The 19,590-nt window shown below is 36.0% G+C and overlaps 1 protein-coding gene across 2 annotated transcripts in view; it reads right to left on the reverse strand.

The window, feature by feature from the left end:
• The window catches only part of stk39 (serine threonine kinase 39), a 36,722-nt gene that overhangs the window by 10,870 nt on the left and 6,262 nt on the right, over positions 1–19,590 (reverse strand). The window contains exons 4-15 of one of the 2 annotated variants that reach the window (XM_015359060.2): positions 18,727–18,868; positions 18,185–18,240; positions 16,831–16,940; positions 16,628–16,729; positions 16,335–16,468; positions 15,509–15,557; positions 15,352–15,417; positions 10,217–10,288; positions 9,214–9,336; positions 8,541–8,570; positions 7,805–7,861; positions 6,322–6,389 (exon numbers count right to left, since the gene is read on the reverse strand). In XM_015359060.2, coding sequence (XP_015214546.1) covers positions 6,322–6,389; positions 7,805–7,861; positions 8,541–8,570; positions 9,214–9,336; positions 10,217–10,288; positions 15,352–15,417; positions 15,509–15,557; positions 16,335–16,468; positions 16,628–16,729; positions 16,831–16,940; positions 18,185–18,240; positions 18,727–18,868 — 1,009 coding nt within the window. The remainder of the gene's footprint in view (positions 1–6,321; positions 6,390–7,804; positions 7,862–8,540; positions 8,571–9,213; positions 9,337–10,216; positions 10,289–15,351; positions 15,418–15,508; positions 15,558–16,334; positions 16,469–16,627; positions 16,730–16,830; positions 16,941–18,184; positions 18,241–18,726; positions 18,869–19,590) is intronic. The other variant, XM_006636536.3, reaches the window with a different exon arrangement.

The following is a 19,590-nucleotide window of genomic DNA, read 5'->3' on the forward strand; positions in this document are numbered from 1 at the left end:
ACCTTGGGGATCTTAAAAGGATGCATTTCACCATTTAAATGCTTTTCTTTTATTTGGAAAGCTAAGGTTGTGTTAGAAAATGGAATGTTTAAAATGAAACGGGAAAAAAAAACGAATTTCATGTCATATACTTTCTTGCTTCTTATCTCAACGTTGGTAGAGCCCTGTTCGAGTCTCGCCCCCGCCCCCTCCCCTTCTGAAACCCAAAGACGAGCAAAGAATTCTGGTGCTCGCTGAGAGGTCTCACGGCTTCCCAGCAATTCCGATTTTCTTTCCGCCACACGTGCACGATCATCAGACACTGCAAAGCAGAAATCTTAGGAGACTGGGTCTCTCCTCAGACGCCCTCCTATGGAACTTGTCAGGTGTCAAACGCTCATAGACAGGAATTTCAATCATACTCTGATTTTCTTTGTTACACTGTGAGAATTGTGTGCCCTGATACCCTGACATAGTTTGGCTTTGGCTGAGCTTGAAAAGAAACACCAATGCAATATGCTTTTTATGCATGTGTTGCGTTGCTGTAGTCTCTCACAGGACACTCTCATTTGTAACTTATGTCAGATATGATTATAATATCTTAGTTGATGTAAAGCAATGCTCCTTCTCCCTGAAAAGACTCCACAAGTAGATTACTTTCAGAAAGATTTCACAAAAGCAGCTTTTAAGGAAAAGGATTTTCTTGTTCTCAGAATGAAATGGCATTTGGGACTCGTAAGCTTCCTAAATTTCCACTCCAGCTCCTTGGCATCTTGCAGATCTTGACAGGCCTTTGTGAGTAATGGTATCACCATACTAGTCCCAAAAGACACATTTATACTTATCAGTTTAAAACTCAAACACGGCAATTGGACAGGATAAACACTCTGTATTTCGGTGATATCTTCTGAAGCAGAGGCAGCATTAAACACTGCTTTTTATAACAGACAAAAAATCTTAAATCTTTGATATTAAATCAAATATTAAGCACTAATTACTTATACACTATTATTTTCAAGACAACACACATCAATATAGCCAACAAAAATAATAACTTAGAAAAAGGATTACAGTTTACACAAGAATAAAGAAATAAATGGTACATAATTTTGTATATAAAAAGGAATGCAACTTACAAAATCATTAATAAGTATAATTAAATAAGCATATACTTTAAGCTTACAAGATGTAAATTACAAAATGATTGCAATTTACAAAGAAATAAAATAATGAATCCATTATTTTAAAGGCATATTCTAAGAATATGTACTGTATAGTACAGTCATATCAACATTTTTAGATTCATTTTATCAACCTCATTTTAATTATTGTGCACGCAGTGTAAACATTTCAGCGCCTACACACAAAACGAGAATACAAATAAGGCGACAATAGGTACTGGAAACCCAGATTAAAACAGACGCTGCTTCTCAGCCAAAGGATTAAATTATTTCCCATCATGGAAATCACTACAACAAACTATAATTTTCTGAATTTCCTCCCATTTTCATTTCTTTAAACACTATCAAAACATGGACTTTGCCTGCAACAAATTTATTTATTTTCAAAATTATGAAAGATCTAAATCAATGAAAAATAATAATTCCGTCTTGTATTAATATTAGAAACCGTGTACAGGAATAAAAAAGTAAGAGACGAAAGTATCAGGTATCTTTGCTTGTTCACAGAAGATGTAACATACTTATGCTATCAAAAAAAGAATTTTCAATCATGGTTGCCACACTTTACAGAATATAAAAGGTAAAAGTTAAAGGAAGTGTATTTGAAATACAAATAACTGAAATGACCATTAAGACAGACACAATGGTTGCTAATAAACTGATGTTTAATATGATGCATCATTAGCACTTAGCTGTTTGCTAAATCCCATTACTGTGATAAGCAGTTTTGTTCCCTTACATGTATACAAAAAAGAAAAAGAATAATATACTAATAATGTAATTAATTAGAGCTTTGTTAAGTTGTGCAGGGAAGACCAAAGTCACAGACCAGCACTCAGTACAATAGTTTACAAATTTGATGAGTACACAGGGGTTATATACAGGTTAATCTGCACTCATAAAGTTGTGTATCAATTTAGCCAAACCTTTGGGGAATGTTTTTCCTTATATATTTATATTGATTTTGTAGTAGTAAGCCTATGAATCTGAGTACAACTACAATGAATATAGGTCACTTTTACACTAAATGCAATAAATCAAAGTGTATTTTCTTTTTTCATTTTTGCACAACAATTACAGATTTGACTAAAGATACTTCTATAATGCCAAACTGTATATTTTTTCTTTGATATTCAGTTACGTTTTGTTCTTTTAACTTTTTTATGGGTCTTGCTTTAAGCTGCAGACAACATCTGAAAAGTTTATTCAGATTGTAAACAGAAATGATTGGTTGGCAGAGGGTAAAAAAGTACCATAACTTTAATAAATACCCCAAACAGGATTTTTTACTAGACTAAGGTTCAAAGTAAAGTAAAATGTACTCTTAAGCAAACAATAAACCAACCTGTTCAAGTATATAAAAATGTTTGTAACATAAAGAAGTGCAGTCTACCGATGAAATAACAAGGAATTAACTTCAAACCAAGACTGGAGCAATGTGGAAGAAATTGGAAATGTGATTATATTATCTATTAGGAGTAAAGCATCATGACTGTAATGCTCGTCTAAGCCTATTCTATTTTCTTTCTTCATTTCTGCTCAACCATTATAGATTTGACTAAAGATACTGCTGTAATGCCCAACTCTCAAATTCATTGACAAAACACTCTTAATATGTTTACTTTGTTATTCAATTACATCCAGCTCTTTTATCTACTTGTCTAGCCTCACACGTCCTCCTAGAAATAAATAAAAAACGAGAAGAGTTTTGGATTATTGTGTTTTTCTACCTACCAAGGATAAGACCACACTCCTCCTTTTGCGAAATAAATGCAAATTCACATAATACTGTATTTGTTGAACTTTTTACAAAGTTATAATTCTGAAGTGACATCCAAGCACCTTGTCAAAACTGTTACCCTTAGTGTGAGGTCTTTTTAGGACAGATGGATAACCTTGACTTTCTGCAACATTTAAACTGGATTTTCTTACACAGATTGGAGACAATAATAACCACGAACTAATGCTTAAAAAACAAAATTCAAACGGCTTCCAGTCAACTTTTGACGTAGCCTTATAGTCCTGACAGCCAAAGGCAATTTTATTGATCTATCCTAGCTACACGTCCTGAACCATCTAAGGATCTACAGGAGGCAACACAAGTTCTTTAAATTGCATGCCGCAAAGCATACAACATGAAAGATGTCAGAAGATCTGTGTCTACCAATCTCTTTTTTTCTCAATGTAATGAATTTTCCCACACATTCTTTGGGCAGTGTACCACACCATGCGGAGATCATCTTGACATGGTAATGAGTTTGGATACAATGTGAATGTACAGTAGGCTTTAATACAGTAATGTAGGGGGATGGAACACAAAAAGTGGTGTAATTCTAAAATGTTCAAAGCATATATGCACAGAAATTAAAGGAGAGATTCTGCATTTTCTCCTCATAAACATCTCTTCATCTAAAATTATTTTGTATACAACAGAAATAGCAATTTTGACTTCACTGTTTTGAGGGCACTGTATGTTCACATGTTTAACACCATCTTGACTCTTCTATCATCAGTAAATATTTTCTGGGTGTTCTAGGCACTAACTATAGCGAGTAGTAAATCTTTGTCACAACATTGAGTTGTATTCAGGTCTCTATTATGGGAAAGTCCTACACAAATTACAGTCCAACACAAATCTAAACCACATTTTATATAAAATATACTAGAGATAACTGTACCAACTGTAGTACATTTCTTTTTCAGACCTGACAGAATTAAGCCAGATCTCCTAAGAATAGCTCCAGTAATTATACCATTCCTTTGAAAGCTAGATGGTGCATATCTTATCAAAGGCTATCCTCAAACCAGTTGTGCAAAAAGTGACGATTAAGCGGAGATATAATTGGTTTAATTCAGCAGTGATACGTTTATACTCCCTAACTATGTTTAGGTTTATCTAAGCATATGTATACATTTATAAACAAATGCAAGTACATAAGAATATCTTAATGTTATGTTGACTTTGACTATTGAAACCTGGAAACTACAAAATATGGTTTTAAGAGATAAGCCCATTTATTTACATTGCATCACAATAATTACAACATTCACAAATCAGTCCCTAAATTCCAATAATTTCTGGGCTCTGTGTGCCATGAAGAAAAGCCTGAAGATTCAGGCTCAAAGTTATCTCAACACCCCAGAGCTCCTTTCCCAGGAAGACTCATCCTTAGCTTTCAAAATATAAATCAGCCGGCTGCAAGTCTCCTAAAAATGCTCAATTGTCTGTGCTGTAGGTTTCCTAGATTCTAGAGGTTTATAACTATTTGCATATATTTTTAAATTCAAAACCACAAAGCTTGCCTAGTCTATCACGCAAGGAGTTTAAAATCTGTTAGCACATAGTCTGCATGCAGTGAAGATCTAAATGTAACGTAATAAATTCATACAGCTCCTTCCAAACAATATTTGTCTGCTCATAAAATGCCCTTGTACAGTACATTATTTTATTTAATAAAAATGTTGCTGCACTGACACATTAAAGCTATGTGTGGCCCATAACATAACAGGAAGAGTACATTAACTTGTTTTAAAATAGGCATTTTGTCTATGGTATGGGGTATGTTAGAATGCATGATCTTGTGATATGCTATGAGTTTTTAGTCACATAAATATTTTCCAACATTAACTAATGTTAGTATAACTGCAACTAAAAAAAGCAGTAAGATGCAGTTTTTAAAAATATTTTTAACATTATTAACTTTTTTTAATAAAGAAGGGGACATTTTTTTTGGTCTTTAAATTCTCCTTTTTCTGGTAAAACTTTATTTCAAACTGGTTGTGAAAATCCTAAAAAGGTCAATTCTGAGTACAGCAGTTCCATGTTAAGCTGCAAGTACATGCCTAGTCAGAAATGGGCCTGCAAATTAAATGAGCCAATGGCGCATGCAAAAGGACTACTGAGTTGTAACTCCAGCACCTCTTCCCAGCAGCAGAAAAGAAAAAAGCCTTTGATTAATAATCTTTAACACCCTGCAGTCTTTGGCAATTATGTATGTTTATAATGGTAAGGGAAATACTGCACTCTTTTGCTCTGCAAAAACATTGGACAAAATCAAAGCCGGAGGTGTTTAGTCGATAAATGTAATACAACTTTAATTACAAATAGCCCAAATTATACTGTTTGGGGTCTGCAATAATATTTTCTTTTAAGTAGAAAAAAATCAGGTTTAGAATGATATTACATCAAAACTTTGACACAATCCATCAATCCCAAGTAACAGCTCTAGTGTCTGATAGTAGGTCTGTCTCAGAGACTTCTTGCTTCTACCACTGACTCTGTAATTTGTGATTGATGGGTTTGTGGAAATTTTGTTTTGCATGATGCCTTAATAATCAAAATCCCAGGGCATAAAAGGTTTATTTCAGTATGGAAGAAGATGTATAGAAAGACACTTCTGGAAGGGGAAATTAAAAAAGGGAGAGGGCTGTGCTGAGCCCCAGACTAACCTAGTTACAAGCCAGGATAACACACACTGGGGAGTGCACAATACTAAAACAATGTACCCAGAGGGAGTCCACATGAAGATAGCAAACTACACAGGGAAAATCAATATTCAAACTAGGAGCTTTTTATACTTTGATGGTGCATGAGAACAGACCAAATGTACCAATTGCCAATTACTACAGGGTGATGTGTATTCAGTTTAACAACCCTCCAATGTGAGCTAACATAAAAATAATTGAATACCACATAAACACGAAGGATTTGGGGATTGTATTATTATTGGCTGCAGCCCTATAAGAGTTCCTTTTTCTTTAAAGGCGTGACTGTACAACTGCAAGAGGTTTGATCTACTAAAGATGTGTCTAAGGAAACTGGCAGATATATCCCACCAGGGGTAGACCAAAGAAATTAACATGATCCAGGGTCAGCAAATATGGAAATATAAACCTGTTCCCACACAGTCTTCCCAATTCAAGTTCTCCTGCGCTGAAAATGAGCACTGAAGTGTGAAGTTCAGCTCATTAGAGATACTCCCCATGATACGAGTCTTCAGTGAAATTAAGAAAAAAAAATATCTTTATAAAAGTAACACCTGCTCATTAGTAAGGCAAACGGCAATTAGGTCACAGTGTTAGACTCAACTGGATATTTCTTTCTAATTGCACTTACTCAGCTGATGGAATGAAGCTCTACCTGAAGTGCTACTGGTCTTACCTTAGCCGAAGGACCATATTTACAGCAGTTTGGCCTTGAATGTACGGGGAATGTTCATAAGGTTGAACCTTCAAAAAACAAAAAGAGTTTCTTAGCAGGGTTTTCCGTCAATTTCCTGAAAGTTCAACAGAGACAGCCAGACAGATATTCAGTTCAAATACCGACCAGCATAACAGAAGTTTGTGTCTTTTTTTCGGGAACATTTTTGTCCCAACCGTTTTTGTTATCTGCCCAATCATTTGGAATCGTCATTGCTTTCAATTTAAGTCATGGCTACAAACCCTGTGTCCACACACGGGAAATCCAGATGGCTCCTCCCACTAGCCTACCTCCAAGTAGTTAATTTTGTTACGTGTCACTGGCTATGCAGTCCTGCACTGGAGGCACCCAGGAAGTTGCCATCTGTGATGTTTCACAGGGAGCGGAGAGAGCCCAGGTTGACTAATTTCTTCCTACCCTCTATAGTGCTCCGTTAATTGTGCCCCACCACTCGGGGAATCCAGGCCATCATCTGCTAATGACACAGCCCAGGCTCGAACCCGCGATGCCAATGTCTAGATCACAGCTCAACCTGTACTCGGGCAAGTGCCTTTACCAGCTAAGACACAAGCCCAGTTTGTGATGGAAAGGATAACTGTAGATAAAGGTTGACATTTTACAACGATCACTCATAAAATTGGGCAATTTTCTATTTGTACCCTATTGCTTGCATGCCTGCAACATGCGGCTATTTATATGTGCAGTATATTTGCCTGTGCCAGTTCTATTTTGTGTTTAGAATGTTATCAGAGATGCATTTACTCTGTCAAGACTTTGTACACACTGCAAAAATATCGTTCTATTTGCAGAAATGATGTTCATCATCTTCTGAAAATAACGTCAGAACAGCTGCACCCACGTTAAGGCCATCTGTATGTGGGGTGACATCAGGGAGATGGTAAATGTTTAATGTTTATTTTCCTTGCTCCAAGAGTAAATGCAGTATTCTTGGGATGAGTAAGGAGAGATCTGCCATTTGGTAGAGCTGGAAATCTTCGTAATATGCTGACAAATTATGTAATAAAAGTGCGGGAAGTAGTGCATTCTTTGTTATGTAAATAAAAGTAGGATAAATGCTGCAAATGACACTGGTAGTGACACTAAGGAAGAAATGACCATCGATTTTCAGAAAAGAATAAAGCTATAAAATCTTCATGCATTTAATCCCCATGCCAAAAAAGAAAAATCTGATTAAAATATGACCCAGTCCCTGTTCAAATTTTGAAAGCTCAAGGAAAAGCTTGATCTTTATTAGAACTGCTGTTTAGAATTAATAATATTTTCCATGATACAGTTTACAGTTACAATTACAGTTTAAATCCTTTATTGAAAGCCAGTATCAAAATGCTATCAATAAAATATCAAAATCTTGATGGATTAAAACATCAGAAAGTAACCCACCAAATCATGAAAAAACTGTCATTTATTAAATTCGGAAACACACCTGGGGGTGCTGAATTGACAGTCCTCCAATGGGAATGTTATTGGCGTTCACTTCATTCTGAAAAAAAAAAATATTAACAATACCAATCACATCTGCTTCTCCATAAGCTTCACAAAAAATAAACAAAATGGATTAGGGCCTCTTCCCTGGCATGATGAAATTCCTCTAAAGGCCCTTGTTTCAGTCAAAATCAAGTTATGGCATATTAATTCCTAATTTGTAGGCTCAGTTTACAATTGAAAATGAGGAGGTTGTCATAACAAGACCGAGAACAAGAATAAGTTAATAAGGAAAGAACACTGTAAGTGCCGACATAAATATTTATGAGAAGGCCACACTAAGCATATTCTTGTGTAACTGATGAAATCTGCAAACAAACTAATAAATCTGATATTTTACGGGTCAAACCCAAGCTAATCATCTCACAGAACAAAAAGCATATAATGCATTACTGAAACAAATGTTTAAAAAATGACTTTAAGCAAGGTTCATCTACAGTCCTAATGCCATGTAACAGTAAGAGCAACCCACAAAATGTGTTTTTCTTTTACTGTCATGAACATCTTGTCATTAAAATGATGAGGTTAACTTAGTGACATGTAGCTGTTATCTTTACCTTGAAAGGTAGTTTAAACACTTCTTAAACATACACAGTTGATAACACTCATCAGAAGACCATATTATTGTAAGAGGTGACTTTAGAATGACAGAACATGCATTTACATAAGTTACTTACGGCTTCGTTTTGTTGCTGTACTCTTCGGGACTGAAAAATAACATTAAAAGATGAATTCCTCAAACTACAACAAACAAGCCAATAATACAGTTAGGCATGGTCTAATGAATTTCTTTATGCCAAGGGAAGTAATCAGAAGTGTTAGCAACTGCAAAATCATCAGAAATTGATATAAAGCAAACCACGTAAAAAACACATTGGCACAGACAACTTAGAAACACTTTGTGAATCGTCAGCATATTCACAGTGAAGACGCTTGCCTTTTTTACGGTCTGTGTAAAAGCTGATTTTTTTCAGTTACATATACCAAAGACATTTCTCATCTTTGATATTGCCAGTCAAGCATCTGCTAACTCTTTCTCAACTAGGCCTTCCAGCGATTTCCAAAATCTTTCCCACCTATTCTGGCAATCGTTTTCTCCCTTGAATAAGATAAGTAACGTTTTGCCATTAGCAGATGGTGACATTAAATGGTTAATGCAGGCAGGGAAGCATGTGAGGCAAGCATGCCAAAACATCTGAACGTTAAAGCATTCTCTGCATTGTATTTCACCACAACTTAAATCGCACAGCCCAGGAGATTCAACCAGCAAATCCAAAAAGCAAATACTTCCTCCTCAGCGCAGCCCCTCAGTTGGGAAGGATAAAATGATCCTAAAAGCACAGGACCTACCCTTCCTTGGTTAAATGCTGCCTTTCCTTCTTCACTTTTTTCATCCATCTCATCATCGCTCCATTCCCAGTCTCCATCCTCTGTCTTATGGAGATGGCCACTAGACCCAGGGACTCTTCTTACCTAGGTGATTACAAGAGACAGTTTTCCAAAGATTAACTTCTTATCCATTTCAGAAACAGGATGTCTACAACCAGCAATGGTTTCTTTTGTGCAATCTCTGGGGATGGGGGAAATCTTTCTTGAAAAGATATCTAACAAAATACAATAAAGGGTAAGATTCAGGCATCCTGCAAGCCTCATCACAGGTGCGAGCCTGGGTCATGGCACTGGGTCCCCAAGCAGTGGCGCTCTGCCAGTTGTGGGCAACTGGCTACTGGGATGGGATTGGGATCGGCCAGGGCCTTCGGTGACACCGCGACCCCCTGTGGCCACCCTCCAAAGGACTCTGAACCGCCAGCCGGTGGCTGTGGCACTCGTGACGTGTTAAAAAAAAACAAAAGGCTCATGAGATGGGTGGGTCAGAGGAGTCTACCCACACCTCCCCTTTCTCCCATGGGCAATTCTTTCAACGGGACTCGCAAGCTGAGATGTGCAAAAACACACAGTTGGCCATTTTAAATCAGGCGGATACAGCAATAACAGGTGATTGTAATAAGAGGTATCAGTGTGGTAGTTCAGAAATAACGTATGCAAATGGAAACTAAGCAAAGTTGCATAAATAAATACATATATACATACATTTATAATATATACACGGAAGGTATACATATTAAGATATGTATGTACATCAAAACTCTAGCCCAAGTTTTACTTGTCAGAGGTCTGCATGTTCTGCAGAGATTACAGCTATTCAGAGAAACTTGGCGGAGCAATTCCTACGGGAAGCATGCAAGCAACACACTAAATGCAAAAAAAAAACACAGACACCTCCAACAGGCAACGTCGGAGCAGCCTAAATAGAAGCACCCAGCATCTAACGGCTAAGTCAAAAAACAAATACCCTTCTGATGCCCTCGTGTTCTCTCTCAGAACCTGGCACCAAGGTTGTTTTCCCAGGTTTCTGCTCAGGCTCCTTGAGCAAAACAAAAAAGCATCAGAGCCATTCCCATCCACATTACCTGCAAGCTCTTTACACCCGAGAGGAAGCTGATCGCCTTGCACGTTACACACAGCAAGAAATGCACAGTACACCATGATGGAAAGGCACTGGTTTCTTAATAAAAGCACTGAGAATAGGAACATGAAAGCACAACAAGCTGCACAAAAAGAATGTTCTATAAGCTTCAAAGGCTTTCATTTACAACTGTTTTATGTTGACTTGTCTGCCTAATCATTTGGTATTGTGTATTGCTTTTGTTATGGGTTTTTCTTTTTGTTTTGGAAACAGAATAATAAATTAAACCTAAATTGCATCAGTTGTCTTTAGATGGCCTTACAGACTCAATCTCAAAGACCTTTAAAACCTGTTATTTGTACTACAGTATCAGACCACATACATTTCTAATTTTCTGCAGGAAAGATACAGAAATACGAAAATTAAGTGCCCCTGGGGGAACTGCAGCAGGTGCCAGTTCACATCACTGAATCTAGCCTGCAGTTTTTCAGGCTGCAAGTAAAAAAGGAAGGCGCTTCACATTGGTACGAACTGCTTGCGGGACTCATGGGTTTTAACCAGACTCAAATTATGTATCTTGGCTCATGCTGTAGGGCATTTCACAGCTGGTCTTGTCATTTTCATAGTCTTAAAACCATCCAAGAGCAAGTTTCAGAATGTGGAAAGGTACACGAGTCCATGACATCTCCCATCTGCTGACATTGTCCATACATTAGTTACGATAGTTAAAACTTTCTTGGTGTCTTAAAGTCTTAAAGATCTAATGCTGTAGTAAAGGACATATCACTTTTGTAAAGATCACAGTTATCTGTCTAAATTATGAATACATGTTAAATGCTAGCATGTATTTCCATTATGCTGGAAATATTAATTAAGTAAAGATATGGCATAAACAAAGGTGTCATAAAATAGTAATGTTTTAAAACTCTGTTTATAAGATTGCATGTAGTGACACTCCAAGGAAAAGAGAAGATACTAGATTATAATGTCTTTTATTGATCTGCCTTTGGGAACATCTAAAAAATGAAAAAAATAATATCAATATTCCACATACTGTGCAGAGGAAGGGTTACGGCTTTAGTGCGGTGAAAGAGGATCTACAAGGCATATACGTTTTCCTTCCCAGTTATTGCCTTTCAGTTACATAGAATTTCAAGTTATTGCAGGAGAATATCAGACTCTTGAATAAGATCATCTCGAATTCACAGTCCCTAAACACAACAATGAAGGTTATGAGCAAAAAAAAATCAGGATTACACTGCTCTCTGCTGGACACTAAGCACTGACACCACTTCTCAAAAAGAGAGTAGAAATGCTCCTGTCAGTTGAATTGATTGCAAACAATTCTTACTTTGAAACAGGAAAAAGGGAAAAAAAGGCTGAGGAATTTAGAATATTGATTGTTTTGCAGGTGATTCAACAGCATCTGTAATTACATATAATACCTGCAATGATGGCTGTCAATATCTTGTATGTTACTCATAAATGCTTTAGACTGCTTAGAAAATGAAGCACATCACCCCTATTGACCTATCCAAGATATTGGTTTTTCACATATATTGGTGAAGAACAAAGCAAATAAGCAGAAAAACCGCTAACTGCAGAGTGCCTTTTTACATTAGTTAGAACAACCATGCTTCAAACCCAGTTAGAGATTAAATCCAACTCAAGTCTAGAACTCAAAAAGGCTTTCACCTTCTTAATGCTTCTTTTTGAAATTGGTTTATTTACATATCTCTACATGCAGCTGAATGTCACCAGTAAAAATGTAGACATTTCACTAAAACAAGAAAGCCATAATACTTTTGAGCTTGGCTCACCGCGTTGTACAATTAGGGACTTTCTGTGTTTATTTTTAAATCATGTGACCTCCTCTTAAACTAACCTTTGGCCAATTCAGCTTCTCATACAATACAATAATTTGTTCTCATGGATTTCACAGCTGCCTGTTCAAAATCAATATGTTGATTTCGTCCCCATGAGATATAGTACAGCACTGGATTACCAGCCCAAACTTTCAGAAAATGTGGAAAAAGACAGCATTCAAAGTGAATGACAGGGAAGCCAGGGGGCAGAGTTTAGTGGTTACGTTGCTCTTTGAAATGGATGTATTTTCTGCTGTTGGATCTTTCTTGCAAAGACTATGAATGTTGGCAGAAGAACTCTACTGAGAACTATAGTGAAAGTGACACTGACTATGTTCTGATCTCTTGAGGTCTGATACAATAGCTGACATTCCTTTGTTAACTCTTCTCACCTAATAAATTGCAAGAGACACTCAGATACAGATTTTCAGTACCTGTTAGCTCTGTGTATCAATCAATATGAAATTGAAAAAATAGGACAGCAAACTCTGCTGAACTGCTTTGTGAAAGCTAGGCTTTGGAATTTGTACACTTTACTCTATCTCTTTAGAATATTAAACATTCAATTACAATGCAACCACAATCCTTTCACTTTTATAATTAAGATTTAATTCCCAAAAGGTGTGCATTAATACACCAATGCTATACTGCCAAGAATTAGCTGAACACAGCTTCATGAGAATTTTAAATTGTTTTCAAACCTTCAAAGCACTAAATTCATTAACATTTAAGAAGACTTTTTTTTTGTGTCTTGCAGGCACTATTTGTTTCTAAAATGTTTCTCAAATGAATGACAAACATGTTCAAGCAATCAAGAAAAGGATGATGCAGAGGAAATGGAGCCTTATAATGTCCAAGTCAAATGGATCCAAAATGTATTTTCAGAATTTGCTAAATTATTAAACATATTGTTAATGATGAGGGAGAATATCTTAAAATACCATTTATCATCTCAGAAACTGACTTTTATTTTTAGAACTATATAGTATTGTACAATGTATTTTTTTACTCCCTCAGACAGGGGGAAAGGACTACCTATTCCATGACAATTTGCTATTCTATATCCAAGTGGCCAAATCTAATTCAGTTTAAACACCAACTATGGCAGATCACAGTGGGTTTTTTTACACCAGCAATTTCTAACCCAGACCCTGGGAGACTAAATGTCTTCTGGTTTTTGTTCCAGTCAAGTCCCTAATTTCAATCCAACTGTTTTCAATTTTCTTCTTGAACAACGTTTAAATGAGCTTTCATCTCTAGAACAGTTGAATGGGATTGATAACTGGAATCAGCCATAGTGCAGTTTCTGAGCACGAGAACCAATCCCCACAATTCAGGTGTGAGCTAAAACATAGGGGAAATGTTTTTTCCTATGAGTGTCTGATACATTGTCCTTCCCATCTGTGCCTGTTCATTATAAATCAATCACCGATTAATAGCTTTTTAGACAGAGAGAGTAAACCATCACTGAAAAAGTTAAGGAGAGACTAAATCAATTTGCTGAAATTGGTAGAGCAATGCTCTTGAAGAATGGCATTTTTAAGAAGTTAAAGTCCTGAAACAGATACTAAAAAGGTCTGAACAAGCAAACAGATAAAGGTGGGAATTATCACCCCCCAATCAAATCTGAGCTGGAGGGAAAACCCTTACTTGTTAGTAGAACTTTCTTATTTTTCTCATTAAACTTCCCCTACTTGTCTTTCCCACATCCTTATAGAAATAAATCGAGTCAGCCGTTCTGGCCTTTGAAATCCTGACATCAAGATGGTTTAACATAATAAACCAATTCCATATGAGGTTTAATGTTAGTGGCATTTTGCTTTTTATGCTTGCCCTGTTTTTCTAGCAATGATTTTACTCCACTTTATTTTTTATTAGCATGGAAACATGTTACAAACCATGCCCAAAATTATTCAAACTTTTATTTCATAATGAATTCACTTAAGGGATATTCTACGGTGTTTATGATTAAATATGTACGAAAGGGATCCAGTGTATTTACTGAAGAGTAAAAAATTACCTTGGAATTAAAATGTATTCCAAATTCACTTTCATTGCTTTCTGAACAAATTGTTGGCATTGGAGTCATGCATTGAGGCTTGAAGCCACAAAACAGAATAAACAGTACAATCACATAAACAGGACTTTCACCAGATACACACAAAGTGAACCACAATATCACCCCTCTATCACCGCCCCTCAGTGAAGGTACAATTCACAGCAGGTTCTTGTTTTGGTTTGCCTGCTATTAATCATAAACAACCGCCACTGTCTGAGGTTAAACTGACTTTCACTCTTCAAACAGAAATTTAGAACTGTCTGACGTGCCTGGTCCTACATCTTTTGGCAGCGCACTAAACCAGCCTTTTCATATTCAAAACTGAAACAACTGGCTTCCACTTACCAGACCAGGCAAAGAACCAACACCCATGCACACATCAGAGTACCACTAGAACTGGGGAATGTACAGGCCCTGAGCAGCAGCTGGGTATTCACTCAAAATGTGAAATACTGATTTAAGTCTACTCATCTAGGTGGCTACACTGGCCCATAACCTACTGGAAATAATAAAATAATCTCCAAGACAACTCCTAATGATTGTAAAACACAAGTTATAGATCTTAAAAAAGATTCTGACTAAAGAAACAGAAGACAACCGGACCAGGTTCTCTTGTGGGGACACTGTGGGTAGATTGTCCACCTACAGTAGTTAATTTACTATGTAGTGGGGAGGTAACCCACAAGAAAAATCTAGGCCAATGACTCCTAAAAGCTGTCATGGTACCTGAGCAGGAGCATTTTTAGCTATGACAGGCACAGGAGTCAGCTTCCTAAAAAAGTCAAGCTTTCCAAAAGCAGTATTTAGTCATTTTCTAACCTGTACAAAAAGTCTTACTCACCGATTACAAGACATGTCACTGACTTACTATATGTGTAATATGTGTATCCCAAAAATGAACTGCACATTTAAGTGACGATTGTTTGATCATGCCAAGGTTATGGCAAGAAATACCGAGGGTGTATTACATTTTTCTACTGGTTCTGAAATTAGTCCTAGGTCTTCTATTGTTGACTTGAGATCTGTATAATGAAAGAAAATGCACATATGTGCTAGCACTTTAAATATCCACATAAACAGTATTTTCAAAACATTACCTTTTTGGCTCTTTGGGTAATATTCGGTGCTTTATGTAGCAGCTTTTCAATCAGATACTCTCTGTTCTGAAAAGCAAGAAGCATACCAGATTAATAAAAAAGTGAAAAACAGATATACACAGTACCTTTACAATTTTACCTGAGAATGGAAAGATACCTTTGCTTTTTGGAAGAACTTGCATTTCAAAAGCTCTGCAGCTGTTGGCCTGAAAAGAGGAAAACATTAAGGACATTCAAATGCAAGCGTCTTCAAACACTCAACTCCAGACTTTGAGATTTGCAAGTAATATGCCACTTGTATTTCAGAGCACAAACCTAGAGGAAAGAAGTAGGTCATATTTCTGCATTTTTCAGGGAAGTCTGGTTATTTTACCAATTTATGTATTTGTTAACACAGTAAGTGGTATGCAGAGAAACAGAAACCAGTAAATATAAAAAAAATGAATAGCCAGGGGAATGTTGTCAAATAAACACTTTCTTAGTTGACAGTATTTTAACAGTTTCAATATGGACAAAAAGTATCTTATGTACTATTATAAATAATACATCATTTTTTTAAGTTTAAGAAGTAATCGTTTTTTTAGATAACAGAAAAAAGTTTGTTATTTTGTAAAGCTGGTAAATAAGGCTGTTACGAATATTAATTAACTCATATGTAATACCCTGGGTACATTATTTCACCTTACCATTAAGTACTGCTATATAATTTCTTCTGTATTTGACACTGTGACTCACAGCTGCAGCCATGCAAACATGTACAGGAGGTTCATTTCAGTAAATCAAATGCAGCACTCTTTTAAAGACTCTTTATCTGACTGTTCACTCCACGTTATATCAACAAACAGGTACATTTCTTAAATACAAGATTAATTTGTGCAACTCACAGATGAAGCATAGATTAAATGCCTATTTGACCACATAAGTATCCCGGTAAATCAAATACTCAACATTGTTTGATAGGTAAAGTCATGTAAACTGCAAACCTCTTTGTAGGGTCCTTCTGAAGGCACAGTGTTATTAGTTTTCTAAAGGATTTGCCGTACTTTTTTAACATTTCTTTGTCCTCCACGCCTGTTTCTAAAGTAGGGGGATCATTTTGTAATGTTAACATTAAAACCTGAAAAGCAAGAGGATAAAACAAAGGGTCATCTAACACGCATTTTTTAAACAGAGCAACAAGATAACCAGTCTTGAACTGTCACCAATAACATTAAAGCATGCAGAAACATATTAAAGTTAGTTTAAAAGTTAAACATATTAAAGGTAGTCCTCGTACCTTCATAGGTGGATATCTGTGATAGGGTGCAGCCCCTGTTGCTAATTCAATAGCTGTAATCCCAAAGCTCCAAATGTCCGCTTTGAAGTCATAGCCTCGTACCTGTGTGAACACACACATGCGAAAAAATCATATTTATTTCTTAAGATCTTCATGTTTAATCTGGATTACTATTTTGACTACGGGTAGCAGTACTATCTCACCTGTTCCATAACCTCTGGTGCCATCCAACAGGGAGTTCCAACAAAGGTTTTCCGAACTTTGTTCCTTGTAACATCTCCTCCTGTTGCTAAGAATGCACTGACGCCAAAATCTATAAGGTAAAAATATCATCTCAACTGATTCCTTCCCCACCCCTTAATTCTGAAAAAAGGTCCTTTTAATTTACATACAGATTGATAGAATTTTAAATTCTGTGGGGGGGAATCACACAAGCAGATATAGTAGTACATAAAAAAGAAGGCAACACTTTATAAAGTCATATTAGTAGTGGATAAAAAAGACTGGGGAATGATACAGTATGCAGGTCTTGAAAACAACATTATAAGCTTTACACTGATCTCTCAGAATAACAACAAATCTATATAGTGTGTTGTTAAAGCACAAATGAAACATCATTGTGTCATGATTCCAAACAAGACACACTGATACAGTAAGTAGGTGATATAAATTATGGCATTTCTTTGGTCCTGAGGAAGTTTTCAGAAAGATGTAAGTTGCACTGTTAGAGAATAACATGATAAATGGTATTTATTGCATAATTGTAGAAATGATCAACAAGGAAATTACAGTACACCAGAATCAGAGGACACATCATGCGCACTAAAATAGAGCTTCATACACCAGCATATAACATATGGGAAAAAGCTACTGTATTCGTTAAGCAAAACTGTATTTATGCTGTAAGGTCACGTGGCTATGATCCTTTTAAAACAGTTTTTCATGCTTTTCTGTACACTAAATAGGCAAATATCTAATGTTTGCATGTCAAAGCACACCGACAGCACAAAACAAAATACAGATTAGATTCTAGCAAGAAAAAGCTGTTTAATAGAGTACTCGATAATGAAACTGCAATGCAAAGTCTAAACAGGACACTGAACTTAACACACTCAGAATTTAGAAAACCACTGTGTTAAGAGTGCTTCGGTATTTTAAATAAAGGATGTAGAAAAACACATTGGTCATTTAGTTTTTCAGGGGCTATAAAATTAACTGTCCTAACTGTTTATACTCACCAGTGCATTCTGAGTATCAAAAGAAATGTACCACTTTATTTATGCTCTACTGTATGTTCTTAAAAACAATGAATTTATTACATTATTCTGTGATACACGTGTGCCTTTAATTGTTGAATAAACACTCCAGTGTCACTGTATTCGCCCCCTCCAGTGACCCTCCATTTTGTTGCATTTGAAAGGGTATATGCACATTTTAGACAATACATCCAACTGTTAAGGTGATCAACATTGAAATGCAAAGATAATTTAACATTATTATAAAAAAGAGAATTTAGATAATTCTGTACCAGTTACTGCTCAGTTTAACATGACAGACCTGCTATTTGCACAGAACCATCTTCTCCCAGGAGAATATTTCCAGCTTTTACATCTCTATGGTTACATGAAAAAGAAAGAGTTAGCCTTATTTCATTTCCAGGATACTACATGAATGGTGTTAAATTACAGTTATTTCCTTCATATATTTTTAACTGTTGTCACAAGCCAATGAACACAATAGAAATATTGAAAAGCTCCTGTGATATCAGTTGTTTAGGTCTTCAGGGTCTCCACAACAAATCCTCAAAGATGCATGGATGTCTACTACAAAATAAGTTTTTATATTAAACTAAAATGAAGAACTAGGAAAGTCCTTAAGCTTTGAATTGGTAACAACAAAGTTTTGAACACCAGTCACAGAAATAAATATATTTATTAAGTAAAGGTCAAAGGAATCGGAACTTTTTAATTGTAATCTATTTAAATTGTAGTTAAATAACTCTTTTAATAGTTTACTTAATCTATTAAAAAAGTGTAGTTAGAAGACCACCAATTTTAATACCATGACATTGAAGACAAATACTCTAATAAAATTCTTACCTGTGAATTTGACCATTTCTATGTAGGTAGTCTAAACCTTCCAAAACCTCTTTCAAAATTGTTGCTATAATTGGCTCATCTAGGACTCCATTTTTATGCTCTCCTTTGCTGAATATGTATTTTATGATGTCCAACATTGATCCTAAAGATCGGGTTCAAACAGAAATAATAATTATGTTAAGAAACAAATCTCTTAATTATATGCATTACATGAAAAAAACAAAGATGTCAACTGGGTATATTTACTATCTTGGATAAATAACTATGAACTCCCCTTCAAATGTAATGAACTAGGACACATTTCACCCGATTCAATGCATCATCAAGAGATGAATTCTGCACCTACAGATTCATGCTCCTGTTTGTTGTCCTTCTGTGGCAACAGAGCATAGCTCTTTCGGGTCAGCCAACATAATCAGTTTATTGCTGTGGTAAATCCTGTTCTAACTACTGGCCTGAATGGGTCTGCTTCATTAACACAAGTCACTGCTGCTCTTTATAAATTGTTTCATCAAGCCCAAAACAAGGTATTTCTTTGTGCTTTAGCCTTCATGAAACATAGTAGTACCACTTTAAGTAATGTCTCTGACAGGCTGATTCATAACAAAAATTGGCAGTCAGCCAAAGTACCAAAAGAAAAATCCATTCACAGCCATTTTACAACCTGCTAGAAAAATGACTCCATATGCAGGAACAGCATGGTTACATTTTTGTAAACAGACTTATACAGTACATAATATGTATCACTGACTGCTAAACCCCTAATGCTTTAGGACACTTGAGCTCATGTACATAATCACCTATAAACTGACAAGTACATATGACCAGATGACCGGATTACACATCATAGGTCCAGTAAATGTC

The sequence above is a fragment of the Lepisosteus oculatus genome, chromosome 12 (genome assembly GCF_040954835.1).
Source record: "Lepisosteus oculatus isolate fLepOcu1 chromosome 12, fLepOcu1.hap2, whole genome shotgun sequence".
NCBI lineage: Eukaryota > Metazoa > Chordata > Actinopteri > Semionotiformes > Lepisosteidae > Lepisosteus > Lepisosteus oculatus.